We start from the raw sequence: 15911 nt of genomic DNA on the forward strand, positions 1-15911 counted from the left end.
AATGAGTTTAATGGGATACAAATAATCTTTGGAAGTGCTTATCATACAGATATTCCAACCTGTTTGCATCATTTGGATCTCAAATTGGGTGCCTTGTTGGACTTTTATTAAAAACATTTTATGTGATAAGATGCCCTGAACTGGGTGTCTTGTTGAACAAGACTATTATAAGATGCTTTACATTTAAGTATGAGATGGGGTGGTTACAGTATTAGTGAATCTTGCTCTGGATGCTCTGTTATTTTAAGTATACATGTGTGTATGCACACGTTTGTGTGTATCCCAAGGTATTCCAAATATTCTGTTTTAATCAATTATAATGGGGTCAAGGGGTCCTGTATCAAGTCTTATGTTGGTAAAGGTAAATGAAGGGAATGAAAACACTCTTAGAGCTTCCTGTAGCAAACACACAGAAGTTTATGGGGATATAGAAGACACACATGGAGAACAATAGTTTTCCAAAGATGACAACTTTTCACTTAGCAAATCTTGCTTTCCCCTCATGTGACCGTGAAAAACAGTTTTATAAGTAAGAAGACCACAGAAAACACAAACAGTGACAAAAGTATACATTATAATTTGAAAGAAATCTAAACCAGTGATGACCACAGATGCAGGGTTTCTCCTAGACCAACACCTCTACTACTTTGCCCCATCTCAAATTTAGCTATATATTCTCACCCTCCAGAGTCAGTGAAATAAAAGCATAAAGTGTACAGCCAGAACAAAAAAATGGAGGGCTGAAAGACACCAGCTGAGATCTGAATGTGCTTCTTTGCATTTTCTTTAGTGAAAAACCAAGTGGAATCCTGGCACACCCAAGGAGAGAGAACTATTCAATTCTCATTCTCTCAACCACTGTAGCAAAAGGACTCTGCAGTCTGTGCAGATCTGACCATCAGAAACATCCAATTGTTAGGACCAAAGGGTGGCGCTGAAGGGAATAGGAGAAATACACAACTGTTGTTCGGTATTGGTCTTAACACTCTAAAATAAACGGATATCCACTTAAGGAGACTAAAAGTCAAGAAAAATATTTTGGAAACCTTCTCAGAGAAAGTGAAAGAAATCTGGAAACAAGACAGTTGCTCCGACTCAGATTTAACAAGAACTCATCTTCAGAGAACCTCGTATTTACTAAAATATAATCGTGTTATAAACTTTACTTGGTAACATACTTTCTAAAATTTGAATGTATATTACAAACATCTCTGTAAGTCAGTACATAAAATCCTAACATTTTCTCCTAGTTTATGCACATGCATGAAATCTTGCAAATACAGGCTATTTTGTCTGTGTGTGTATTGTTTTGATATCTTCCAATTAAGTCCTTTTTATTTTTTTGCTCATCTCTCCATTCCTCCTCTCCTCTCCCACCCCATCGTACATCCTTGCCCTTCACACTACGTAAACTATGTTAATGATCTGGAATGTTTTTCTTTGCACATACATTAAAACATGTTTCTTTACATTATAGTTTTTAGAGCATTTGCTTTTCAAAAATGAAATAAGCCTATTTGGTTTTCTTATGTGTGTCATACTTTTCTCCTTTAACAATACCTCATGGAAATCCTTTCATCTGATATAGCTCTTACTCATCCTTTTAAATAGCTATATAATATAATAAAGATGTTCCACAATTTAATCTGCCTTTCACCTACTAATGGGCATTTAATATTTGGTACCCAGGTTTTAGCCACTAAGAACAATTCTGCATCAAACATATTCACGTACATGTTTTTACATACTGGGACTTTTATTCCTATGGAACAGAGTCTGTGAAATAGGACTACTGGATTGAGAGGTATGATTTTTACCTTAATAGATGTTTCAAAGTTGCTTCCACAAAGGCTATAAAAATTCACCTTTCTACAAGAAAGGTCTGAGAACATCCTTTTGCCCAACAGCCCTACCCTAATTACAATAGATACTAACATACTTTAAAATATTACCATTGAAGGGTATCAACTATAGTTTTAAAATCAACTTTACTGAGGTATAGTTTACATATATAAATGCACACATTTTAAATACAAAGTTCAAAGACTTCTGCCAATGTATTTCCATTATGATACAGAACATTTCCTTTACTTCAGAAAATTCCATCATGCCCAGTTACAAGCAAGTCCCATTCACTTCCCAGGCAACCGTTGACTGATTTCTATCACTATAGATTAGTGCTGCCTTTCCAGAACGCCACATAAAGGAATTACTTATTCATAACGTTGGCTATTTTATTCTATTGGGGTTTTGAATTTTTTTATTAGTTTAGAACAGCATCTGTGTATTATTGCCATAAATATTTTTCATTTGTATTTCAAGTATTTTTTCAAATCAATTTCTTTATATTGACATAATGTATTTAAAGTATCTTTTTTTAAAAAGCCAAATAAAAGACTTTTACAATTGATATAATCTGTCCTTTTTTTTTTTTGTATTAAACTAAATTTCTGGGTCTTCTGATTTATTTAAGGTATTCTCAATCCATACATTTTTACATATAGAATCCAAGATTTTCTTCTAAGATTTTTGTTTTCATTCTTACATTTAAGTTTTGAATTTTTCTGGGATTTACTTCATACATGAAGTGACCTAAGGGTTCAAATTCATTTTCTCCCAAATGGATAGCCAGTTGTGCCTGAACTACTACAAAAAAACAAAGACTTTTCTCACAAAGGTGAAATTCTACCTTTGCCATATTATAGGTCTGAATTATCTAGTCTGTGTCAACCTAGGTAAATAACAGAATTAAAACCTAATGACCTAATACATTTACTATCTATAATGAATGGGCTGCTCTCCAAAGCATCTAGATTGGTACTAGTTCTGTTCTATCCTAGGCAAAAATCAAGAAAATGACAAGTCATTTTGTGTGTTCTGTGATTCAGGTGGAAAATTCTGGTTGGGAAAGGCTCTATTTTGTTCCACTGATCTATTTATCTACTCCTGTGTTAGGATCATATCGACTGTATTTACAGTGGTTTTAGAATATGTTCTGAGGTGGAGTCAGGTGGGCCCCCTCTCCCTACCACCATTACCACATGTCTTACAGACTTGTCCTGCCTATTCTCAGATATCTAATCTTCTTTGTTTCTCTAAGAAATTAATCAAATATTTAGTAAATTCTTAAATAGTTTCAAATAATTCCCCTTAAAAGTCCTTGTGGGATTTCAGGACTTCCCTGGTGGCGCAGTGGTTAAGAATCTGCCTGCCAATGCAGGGGACATGGGTTCGATCCCTGGTCCGGGAAGATCCCACATGCCGTGGAGCAACTAAGCCCGTGTGCTACAACTACTGAGCCTGCACTCTAGAGGCCATGAGCCACAACTACTGAAGCCCGCATGCCTAGAGCCCGTGCTCTGCAACAAGAGAAGCCACCACAATGAGAAGCCCAAGCACCGCAATGAAGAGTAGTCCCCGCTCACCACAATTAAAGAAAGCCTGTGCACAGCAACAAAGATCCAACGCAACCAAAAAAAAAAAAAAAAAAAAAGTCCTTGTGGGATTTAACTAGTATTGCATTATTGCCTGGGAATTAACATTTTATGACATGAATCTGGGAGGTGGGAAGAGTTTTGCAGACTGTGCTCTTCCCAGGGTCGGCCACATTCTGGGCCCTACCTAAGGCTTCTCCTGCCTCGTTCCGCAGGCTCTAAGTGGATACACTGGGTGCAGAGAAGATAAAATCCTGCACCAGCTCTCTATGGGGACCCCCACAGAGCCTAAATTCTCCCTCATTCCTGTAGGCCTTCTGACTTCAGAAGCTGCTTGGCTCAAGAGAGGTAGATAAATTGGAATCAGAACGGGAGAGAAGACAGAAAGCATTCTATCCTCCCACCTCCCAGAATCCCTTCTCAGGATTAACTTTCTTAAAGTACTCTGAAAATGAAAGCAGGTGCTTTCCATATAGCATTTATGTCACTGTTAGAGAAAAAGAACTCTCAAACTATTGAAATTGTCACTTAAATCACAGTGATCTTCTGAATGAAAACAATATACAACACTCATACTAAAGCCTGAATCAGACTGGTACTTTTTTGACTTGTTTCTACTTCCCTTTTCATTTTCTTCTGTTTCTCTAAGGGTTTATTTGCCTGTCGAAGCACTTAAATAAGGATGATATCATAGGCTAAAATATGAATCATTCTGGGAACTCAGCCATTAATAGAAAAAAAATGACATTCACTTAACTTTTTGTCTTTGACAGTACCTTACTTAATTAGAGATAGATGCTCCATAGAATATAAGTTTTACTAATATAGTAGCCTTTTGTTCTCTCAGTTCTCTGAGAAAATTAATTCTGTTCAAAGGAGATAATAGGAAAAATGTGATGAGACAAAGAATAATTTTGAACTTTTTTTGTTAATAAAACAATCAAGAATGCATAATTTTCCTAAGATGTTAGAAAAACCTTTCAATAAAGCATGAAAGTAAGATTGTCTTTTAAAGCAGGTAAACAAACTGGCACATATATTATACTCATTCACCTTCTTCCTCAAATAAACCACTTTATTAGCTGGTATAAAACAGCTCAGACATTACCACCATAAATAAATATGTTTAGCAAAGAACATCCGTGTGGCTCCTCAATCAATCAATCAATCAATCAAACCATTATACACTGGTAAAATATTAAACGGGAATGAATGTCCAAGGTCTAAAAATATAAAGAGTTGACATTTCAGCTTGACACCAAATTTTGTTCCCTGTAAGTCATAAAATCGAAAGGTCATCATAACCTTTCAGATAACATCATTGGGTTCCAGGCTTCCTCTCTGTGCTCATTTCACTGCTCTTCCCCCAACATTCACTAGGTTCCAGGCACATTTCCCTCATTTTTCTTCAGGACCACCTCACTAATGATCCAGGGACTTAGCACCTGACATTCCCTCTCCCTGTAATGCTCTTTTCCACAGTGATACCCCCAGTGGCAAGAACAAGTATTTGTTGAACGATGAATGCCAATAATCATTTGTGATTTGGGAATAATCTTTGTCAGCAGAATACCTAACAGGATACCTAAAATTATTTTATTTTGCTCTGAATATCTTTTGAGTTTAATTCTTGTAATATCCATTCTGTGATTTCTAGAAAAAGGTCAAAAATTTTTGTTGATTTTTTTTTAGAAAGAACATGTTTCTAAGAAAATAAGCTTTTACATACTAATAGATATTTAAATGTACCATTTAAAATACTTACCAAAGAAGTATACTATTTCTTCAAAATAGCATTTTTTAATGAGGGTTCCTTGCCAGTGGAGTGTACTTATAGTACAGATCCACTGTTATCAGGAGAGAGATCTCCTAATATCATGCTTCAGGTATGAATCCTAAGTGATGGAGTAAAGATGAACCCATTACTAAACCTAAATCAAGAGTGCCTAACCCTGTTTCAGAATATATGTTTAGTGAAAAATATAAACATGCACTTCATTGGGAAAAACAGTGAATTGAAAAGTAGAGGCACTACTGACTGAATCTTATTACTTTTAGAATTTTTCAAAACACCGAGAAACTATACCATCATTTAAATTATTGATGGCTGGGAAGGAGAAAGTAACACTGCCTTTATTCATAGATGATATGATTGTTTACACAAAAATCATAAGGAATCTACTAAATAACTACTAGCAATAAGTGAATTTATGAAGATAGCAAGATATAAGAACAAGATACAAATATAAAATGTGTTTCTATGTACTTGTAACAATCAAATTAGAGATTTAAATTTAAAAAAAAATTCCATTTACAATATCACAAAAAAACATAAAATATTTGTGAAGAAATTTGGCAACAGACCTCTATACTGAAAAGTCTAAACCACTGCAGAGAGAAATGAATAGAGATCTAAATAAACGGTGACACACCATGTGCATGGACTGGAAGACATCAATTTTCTGTAAATAAACCTGCTGTGGATTACATGCAATTCTAATCAAAATCCAAACAGGTGTTTTGTAAAATTGGTAAGTGGATTCTAAAATTTACATACAAATGCAAAGAACCTAGGATGAAAAAGTGTTCAAGAGAACTTACACAATTTGATTTCAAAATTTCCTATAAAGCTATATTAATCAGAACAGTTTTATATTGGCATAAAATTCAAAAAATAGACCAATGAAACAGAACAGAGTTCAGGTAAGAATCCATTAAAATATGTTCACAAAACACAAAAGTACTTATAGCAGTGACATACATTATTTTCAAAAACTGGAAATAATCCAAATGTCTATCAACAGTAGAATGGATAAATAAATGTGTGGTATATTCACACATAATATCTACTCAAAAATTTTTATATGAACTACTGATAAGCACATAAACACTATGTTGAGTGAAAGAAGCCAGACACAGAAGGTTAAATTATCCCATTTAGTTGAAATTAAAGAACAGGCGAAACTATACTACAGTGATAGAAATTAGAACAATGGTAATCTATGTGTGGTAGGAATTGATTGGAAGGAGGCACAAGAAAACTTTCTGGGATGGTGGGAACATTCTCTATATTTGAAGTAAACAAGTGCATATATTCATAAAAACTGATTGACCTGTATGCTTAAGATGTTTGCATTTCACCGTAAATTTTACTTTTAAAGAAACGTATTAGGACTTCTGGTCACAGGATTTCATTAAGAGAGTGACAATGCAAACCAGACAGGGACAAGATATTTGAATGCATACATCTAACAACAACAAGCTGTATCTAAAAAAATACAGAGCTTTAACAAATCAGTAAGTAAAGGATAGACAACCAAATAAAAACATGGGCAAACAACATGACTGGGCATTTCCTTTGAGGATATCATCTGGAGATTTGAGCACTGTCTCCTCATCTAAATTAAAATAAGAATACAACCCAGAAACACAGTTCTGGAAAATTTCCTCAAGGATTATCTGTAATTCTTTGGATATTTCTATATCTTGCCCACAAGGATATCATAGACTGCTCTAAGTAACTAACATTTATTGAGTGCTTATTTTATGTCACACTTCGTGCTGAAGAATTTATGTACGTTATACATTCAATTCTCACAACTCTGAGGTAGATACAATTATCTCTACTTTAATGCTCAAGAAATTGGGACACCATTAGGGAGGCAATATACCTTGCTCAAAACCTTACAGCATTAAGTAGAGAAATCAGGATTCAATCACAGGTCTGCCTAATCCAAAAACTGCATTCTTAAATACTGTACCACAATACTTCCATGTATCTTCAATCTGCTATTGAATAATATTACCATCTTGGGTATTTCCCTCACCTATTGGCCTAACAAGTACAGCAAAAAAGACGATGAGCATTACACTACTGGTTCTTTTTTTTTTAAATGATTTTTGTTTAGCTTGGTTTTGAACTTCATATAAACCCAGTTTGCTTTTTATTTTAGTTATTTATTTATTATTTTTACTGTTGGCTGCGTTGGGTCTTTGTTGCTGCACACAGGCTTTCTCTAGCTGTGGCCAGCAGGAGCTACTCTTCGTTGCAGTGCACGGGCTTCTCATTGCAGTGGCTTCTCTTGTTGCGGAGCATGGGCTCCAGGCACGTGGGTTTCAGTAGTTGTGGCATGTGGGCTCAGCAGTTGTGGCTCACAGGCTCTAGAGCGCAGGCTCAGTGGTTGTAGTGCACAGGCTTAGTTGCTCTGTGGGATGTGGGATCTTCCCGGACCAGGGCTTGAACCTGTGTCCCCTGCATTGGCAGGTGGACTCTTAACCAGGGAAGTCCCACACTACTGGTTCTTACTCTATCTTTACTAGATAAAATCTGAAGGGTCCCCAAATACAAAAAGTTAATCATTGTAAGTGATTTTAGAGATCTAGTCAAATCTGTTAATTTCCGACGTGAAAATTAAGACACAGAACTGACAAATTCTTCATTAATGGCCCTTATAATTTTATTTTAATTAAGAATTAGATGACGTATTTCTAAAAGTCTTCACTTTTCCTCTTTAACTGAAGTACTGGTTTCTCAAAGATTCCACGTTGTATAGTACATACCAGATTTTTCATTCAAACTAATTACAAGGAATAACAAGTGGATTTATTGTTGATTTATTACTGTATTTGTCACTTTAGATATGTATTACATATGCTTCACTCTTATTAATATATGATATATTGAAATATAAATGGCATTAAAAATGTCTAACTATAACATAAAAGTGACTTCAAATATATTTCCAAAGCACATACCCATTAACTAAGCTTAAAATTGATCAACAAATTGGTAGTCTGTTCTTATTTTGACATAACTCTATATTTTTCTTTTCAGTCTTCTTTGAGAGGCTGTTAAATTATAAAGTAGGTATCACTGTAAAGGCAACAATTAATTTTGTGATCAAGAAAAAATATTAAAAAAATTTTGAGTGTACAAGAAAAAAAAATCACACATCTATCCCTATCTATTTATATAACTATCTATCTATCTATCTACTTTTGTTTTTTTTTTTTTTGGCCGTGCCACGTGGCTTGTGGGATCTTAGTTCCCCAACCAGGGATCAAACAGGGAGCCCTGGCAGTGACAGCACTGATTCTTAACCACTGGAAAGCCAGGGAATTCCCAATCTACTATTTTTTTAACCTAACCACATTACATTAATAACAGGCTAAGTTAAATAATGCAAATTGTTCCATTTTTGGAAAACAATTTGGAAAAGCTAATTCCCTAAACAAAAAGAAATTGACTTTAAGACCTCTGAGCACTTTCTAGGAATTTTCCTGAAGGAAAATAAGAAATAAGATAAATAGGTATGCATACTGATAAACTGAGGATAAAAACTAAAATGGTCTATGACAGGAAAATGAACAAAAGAATGTAAAATATCATTTTAATAATTTCATATTGATTACAGGTTGAAATGATAATATTTTGGATATAAGGGTTAAATAAAATAACCTATTAAAATTAATTTTACCTGTTTCTTCTTCCTTTTTTTTAATTTGGTGTCAAAAATTTTAAATGTATATATGTAGCTTATAGTATATTCCATTGATAGCACGGTCTAAAATGTCTGTTGATCTGTCCAAATAGCTATTGACTATGAAAACATATAATAAAAAGTTACTATGAATTCAGTAAAAATTTCAATGCTTTTATATTTTATTAAATCACAACAGCACCTACAAATAATGCTTTAGAGCACATGGAGAATTCTGGACTCTCAGAAATATCTGTGGCCTAAGTATGAGGTACACTGGTCTAGAATTCATATCATAATTGGTGGTGACGTGATATTCATAAGCGAAAAATAGTAATTCCTAGAATCATGTTTCCAATGATCTTCCATTCAATTTTATCAGCCAATTACATTTATATTTAGCCAAAACTGAACTTATCTTTCCCATTCCCATGGGAAATACCACTGTCTTCCTCCCTCTTAACTTCACTCACCCTAAAAACCAATAGTAAATAATAAGCTCTTCGGACATTTTCAAAGACCTTCAATTTACAGCACAAAAATAACCCACTGGCCATTAGGTCTTTTATCTTCACTATCAAAATACTAAACTGCTCCAAAATTATATTAAAATAATAACTTTTTTTTGAATCTTAAAACAAAATTACCATTTTATTGTTCTACCTTTATCAATTCTATCAACTCAGATAAGTAAATTTTTAACAGTAGATATGAAAAGGTCCTTGAAGTTCTGTTTCTATCAATACTTCTCCTTAATACTAAGTTTACAGAAAAATAAATCAAAGCATTTGCGTAAGTACACAGTGTGCTAATAAGAACAAATCAAGAATAGATTATGGGAAGTCAGTTGGGTTGCACAGTTCAGCACAATATTTCACTTACACACACAAAAAAACTTGTAAATCCCAGTTTAAAAGACCATGTAGATGTTAATTTAATAATCATAAAAAAGCAGTTCGACTTCAAAACTATACCAGTCTTATGATTGTGCATTTTGTTAAACACGTCTACAGGTTGTATAAATATGGATTAAGTAGTTGATGCCATGTTCCTATTCTGGTTTACTGATTCAAAAAGCTTAAAATTATTTCTAAAACCTTCTATGTGTAGAAAGAATGCCACAAACCCCTTTTTCCAGAGATTATGAACTCTGGTTTAACTGAATTATTAGAAAGATTATCCTTGTTTGAGTTATTAGTTTCTTTAGGGGGTGAAAGAAGGGGAAAAGAGTTTGAAAGATGAGCAATCTGCAGGGCCACAGAAAGCAGAGTCCTGTAAACTATGCCTGGGACAAAGTTTAAGTTAAGAGCTTCAGGGAATGCTTTTCAAAGAATAAATTACACACCTAGCGAAACTTGGTCTAACAGAGTAATTGCTAAAAAAAAAAAAAAAAAGTTCTGGAAAAAAGAACCCCAATTTAAAATATTTTAAATACAGAATTAAGCTGAAAAACCATCTAGCTGGTACATTTATAAATACTTTATGCCACAGAGTTATACTGAGTAATGATTTAAATTACTGCATACCTGGGAGGAGCTGTTGGATAAATAACTTTTATGTGTTGGAATGTTAAATCTTGATTTAAAACTTGCTCGATCCACGTTCTCAATCCTTGTCCAGAATCACCTGAGGAATCACAAAATCTAGATTAAGTTAAAACAGTTTGACAATACAGTGTATTTAAAAGCAGTCTATAAATTTCATGTCACACAGAGGCTAGAACACAGAATTAAAAAATCTTCATAAATAAAAATAACTGTATAGAAACCGATTTATTAATGGGAAATAACTGATCAGCCATCAATAGTTAGAAATAATTTTGATTATTTTACTCCTGACTTCACTTTAAAGACCTGTTTGAGTTTTAAGTTTCTTCATTTGTTTAAAGGATATAATAGGAACAAATAAATCAATTGATTTTTCTAAAAAAGAAATCCTTTCCATATCTGATTTTAAACACTGTCATTTATTCTTTCTACTCTTAAAAATAGTAAATTCCTAAAGTGCTTATAAAATTTTGTAATTGTAACAACCTAAAACAATTTTCTTAGTTAAAAAGACAAATTTCTTCAAAAGGGATATACAGCATACTTTTATTTTTTACTTGAAGAAATGAGAATTTAATTTTGGCAATATGTTTACATAATCTAAAATAATGACTGTACATCCCATGGCTGAAAAACAACCAAGCCTCATGCAAGAATTAATATATGTGTAGTTCCATAAAAATGGAAGGAACTATAGGTTCATTTTATGTGGTCCTAAAGAGAAAATTTTCAAGTTAACAACTCTAATTTTTAATCAATCAATTCATTAAGGCAGCAATTAAAAAAGTATCTACTGAATACCTACTAATGTGTCAGACACTGTGCTTACTGCTAGAGAGGCAGTGATGGGAAGGTGATGGGAGAAAGAATTCCTATACTCATGGAGTGTATAGATTATTGTGAGAAACAGACATTAGTCAATTAATCATATAAATAAATGTGAAAGACAAGCATAACCACTGCAAAGGTAAGACACTTCATACTTCAAGGGTTTATTAGATTCAGAATTGACCCACTTAAGGATTCAGGGATAACTTCACTAGAATATAAACTCCACAAGGCAAGGTTCATTTTGTGTTTCAGCCAGTGAGTTACTTGTTCATCTGATGCCTAGGACACAAACTAGGCATCCAGTAGATAGTTGTTGAATGGTTTGAACTGCGATCTACAGGATGGTAAAAACTGAAGTGCACAGGGAAAAGCATCTCAGACAGGATATGGCAAATGCTGAAACGCTGTACAGGAAGCAGTATGGCATTGAAGAAGTGAAAAGTAGAAAATGAGGGGAAAAGCAGTGAATGCAGGATGGATCCTAACATCCCGACAAAGCCTGAGAGCATGGAGAAGCCGTGAAGGTTTTGGGGGGGGGAGGCAGAAAGGGGGCATGCTTCTAAGGATTACTCTCGAAGCTATGTGAAGACAGACCTGAAAGAGGACAAAGATAGATGTGGAAGGATAGCTCGGAGGCTACTGTTCAGATGACAGATGCTTAGACTACAGTGATCGCAGTGGAGTATACAGAAATAGATACTAGAGATATTTAGGAGATAAAATTAAAAGAAACTGGCAATAGATTAGCTATGAGGGGTCAATTATGAAGGGTTTCTAGGGTGACGGCGAGGTTTTTGGCCAGAGCTATATACACCAAGACAGGAGACACAGGAGGCAGCAGGTCTATACATGCTGAGTGTGAGGTACCCCTTTGTAATGCATTCTAGGTCCTACACGAAGGGTTGAGCAACCTACAACCAGCTGGAGGGCAAAATCCAGGTTCTTAAGAGCTGAGAGCGTAGAACAGTGCTTTGCACAGTGGCCATGTAATAGACATTTCTTGAATGAATAGATTAATGCATGAATGACTATTAGGCAGTTGGATAACCAGGTCTAGAGCTCAAAGGAGATCTAAAATGGAGACACATATTTGTGTCGCATGAACGGAGATAAAAATAGAATCTGTGGGCTTGTATGGAATTTAGCCTGAGGAGAAAAATGTAGAGGGAGAAGAGAAGAGGACCTAGGACCGAATTTTGAGGAAGCCCAACATTAATGGCCAGGGAGAGGAGAATGAGTGTGCAACATCCATATACAGGTAGAAAGAACCAGGAGAGTGTTTCAAGAAGAAAGGCGAATGCTGCTAACAGTTCAAATAAAATGATGACTGAAAAATGTCCATTACATTTAGCAACACAGAGGTTACTGGTGAATTTAGTAAGAACCAACTCAGTCAATTTGCTGAGACTTACTATACGGGGAGAAAGCAAGTCATGCATGATTTGGGCCTGTGTGAACCTTAGAGCTCAGTGTGGGATACAGACATTAAATTAGGTAATTACAAATACGGTGAATGTCACTGAAAGAAGAACCACAGTGTCCTAATGGAGCGTATAAAAGTGAATTTATCTAATCTGAGAAGCTGAGCAAAGCTAATTAAGCTATCATTTGTTTTCATCATCCTGAAAGAAGGTATTTTTTCGGTATTTTAGTAGTTGAAACACTCAAATTAAGTTGGCTAGATATAACTTCTATTCCTATATGATGTTCTATGGCTGCCACTGCGTAGAAGAGAACCTCAAGTTTTCACGATTTTTTAAAAAAACAAAATCTGCCTCTAAACACTTTTTCAACCTTGAAAAGCAAAACTAAATGCTACAAAACAACATGCATCCATCCATTCATAAAGTCTGCTCTTTAAAAAGCCAGCACCTTATTCCAAGAGTATGGTAAAACTGTTAAAATCGGTTTGCCCACATTTGTATTAACCAGAAGCCAAACATATCCTATAACATAACCACATATATTATTGTCTAATGTAAAATCATATTCCCGATAAGTTGGAGATCAAAATACACAGGAACTGCAATATACTTGCATAACTGGCAGGATTCTTTGGATAAACTCTTCGTTCAAAGCACAGAGCAAAAAAATATATACATACAACTCTGGCTTTCAGAGACATATGGTTACAAATTTTAAAACGTCAGTAATTTGAAATTGAAAAGAGTGAGGATAGTAACTTTAAGCAAAGCTGTCCAGGGAAAAAAGAAGAAAAGTCTCAGACTTTTTATGAAATTATTTACTTATTAAAAGGACTATGGTATTGGGGAATTTCTGGGTCCTTATAAACACCCTTGGAGCCCCAAATAATATAAGTATTAGTCTCCGAGTTATAAGCATTGCTGTCATCTTAGACCCCTCATCTTCTAAGTATACTTCATTAGTCAAGTCTTTCCCTTCAAACATCTTTGGCCTTTTTCTTCCCTATTTCCAAAATGATACATCCTAGTTCAGAGTTTTTTCAACTTACCTCTCCAGAGCACTGATTCTGGAGTCAGAGATCTGGGTTCAAATCCCAGTTCCACCACCACTCACAGTAATAGCCAAGTGACCATGGACAAACTATTCAATCTACCCAGACTCATTTTAAAAATGAGAATATTTCCTACAACTGCCCATTTCCAGGTTTCCACCCTGTACCTTACAATCCTTTCCACTATCCAATCACTGTCCTCTTTAAGCCTACATAAGTCCCAGTTTAAAGACCACTTCCTCTGGCAAACCTAACAAGCTCTTCATTTTCCAAAAGCCTTAATAATGCCTATCCAAAGTTTTTTTTCTTATAATTCACTTGGCAGTAAATCATGCACCATCTTGTGATCTCCACTGCTGAGTCAAACTAAACGAATTGTTTTTAAATTTAGGTAGGCCCCGAGGGGGACACAGGCTGCATTTAATTTCTTTAAAAAACACTTCCCAAGAACTTACCCTGGGCCGCACTAGGGATGCAAAGGTTCAAACAAGGGTCCTTAATCTTGAGGAAGAAGTGAAGTGGGGAAGTCAGAAGTAACTACAGGTAAGTGTAAGAAACGCTATACAGAATTAAACACGTCACTAAAGGCAGGCAGTGGAAGGAGAATACCTGCCCCTGGGACTCCGAGTTGACTCTGTGCTTTATCTTGGGGTCTGAAAGACAAGGGGGTGGTGGGAAAGGAGAAGGAATGGGGGGCAGGAAAGAGTGAAGGGGAAAAGGCACTCCAGCCCTGGCATGGTCCCTCACAGAAAGGAGATAAATAATCCACTGCGGTTGAAAATTCCAAACACTGGTAGCTGACTCTGAAAAGTACTAGATAATGTTATTTGTCTCTAGCAAAAGACTTACCTTTCTAACTTGCTCTGTTTAAATTTGGGGGAGAGACATGGGGCGGGGGAATGTGTGGCAATGGTTGCAATGGAGAGAATGTAAACAGAGGGCTGGCCGAATGACGGGACACAAAGGCCAGAACAGCGGGCCAGCCAGTGACTGCAAGACAGGCAAAAGGAAGACAAGGGTGGTGGGCGGGGGGGGAGGACGGCCGGGGACAGGTTACCAGACCTGTGTGTCCACAGACGCGGGGCTACCGAGGGGAGAGTCACCCTCTCCGAGTCCACCGCGCCCTACTGGGGCCAGCGCTTCCCCCACTAGGGCAACACTGGGGAAACCGAGTGGTGGGGGGGGCATTTCCCATGCTGCAGTAACCGGGACGAAAAACTGTAGTCCACCTGAGCCGTGCAGGAAGATCAGAGAGGCGCTGTGCCTCCCAGCCGGCGACACCATGCAGCGATGCAGGCGAACTGAACCCGACGTAGCCGCCATGACTGCCGCCACGACTAGAGATTCACAAGCCCCGCCCTTACGCTCTCCCGCGGGCCCGCGCACGTAGGCTGGCAGGGGGCGCGCCTCGAGATGCGCATGCGCAGTCCTGCCTCCGGGCCAAGTCTGAGGCAGTTTAGGCTGTACTGAGGCTTTGGTTTTGCCAAGACTGGTATCATACAGGTGACCCCTTCGGTAAGGCACGGATATACTTCTTTGCTGTAGGATTTTCAACTGCAGTTCGAAAACTCAGGATTGCTTTTGATTTGGAGAAATATTGGAGTTATGATATTTAAAATTTAACATAAACATATTTTACCTTCTCCTGTGAGACTTACACAGGATGTTTGTAGCATTTTATATACAGGATAAGACAGCCATGTAATAATAACTCTTCGTGTAGTTTATAAAAATAGTTTGCTTAGGAAAATCAGATTGAAAGTGGTACCATTTCATACCTATTAGGGTGCCGTTTTTTTTTGTTTGTTTGTTTTTTTTTTGTGGTACGCGGGCCTCTCACTGTTGTTGCCTCTCCCGTTGCGGAGCACAGGCTCCGGACGGGCAGGCTCAGCGGCCGTGGCTCACGGGCCCAGCCGCTCCGCGGCATGTGGGATCTTCCCAGACCGGGGCACAAACCCGTGTCCCCTGCATCGGCAGGCGGACTCTCAACCACTGCGCCACCAGGGAAGCCCCCATTTTTTTTTAATTTAATTTTATTTATTTTTTATACCACAGGGTCTTATTAGTTATCTATTTTATACATATTAGTGGATTTATGTCAATCCGAATCTCCAAATTCATCCCCCCTGCCCCACTTTCCCCC

At 36.5% G+C, this 15911-nt stretch overlaps 1 protein-coding gene across 3 annotated transcripts in view; it reads right to left on the reverse strand.

Annotated features, from left to right (window-relative positions):
• The window catches only part of LYPLAL1 (lysophospholipase like 1), a 45788-nt gene extending 30686 nt beyond the window's left edge, over positions 1–15102 (reverse strand). For all 3 annotated transcript variants that reach the window (XM_082614614.1, XM_082614616.1, XM_082614615.1), the window contains exons 1-2: positions 14998–15102; positions 10441–10540 (exon numbers count right to left, since the gene is read on the reverse strand). In XM_082614614.1, coding sequence (XP_082470740.1) covers positions 10441–10540; positions 14998–15091 — 194 coding nt within the window. In that variant the 5' untranslated portion in view covers positions 15092–15102. The remainder of the gene's footprint in view (positions 1–10440; positions 10541–14997) is intronic.
• Positions 15103–15911: the final 809 nt, after the last annotated feature.

The sequence above is a fragment of the Mesoplodon mirus genome (assembly GCF_964341445.2).
Source record: "Mesoplodon mirus genome assembly, chromosome: 3".
Lineage (NCBI taxonomy): Eukaryota > Metazoa > Chordata > Mammalia > Artiodactyla > Ziphiidae > Mesoplodon > Mesoplodon mirus.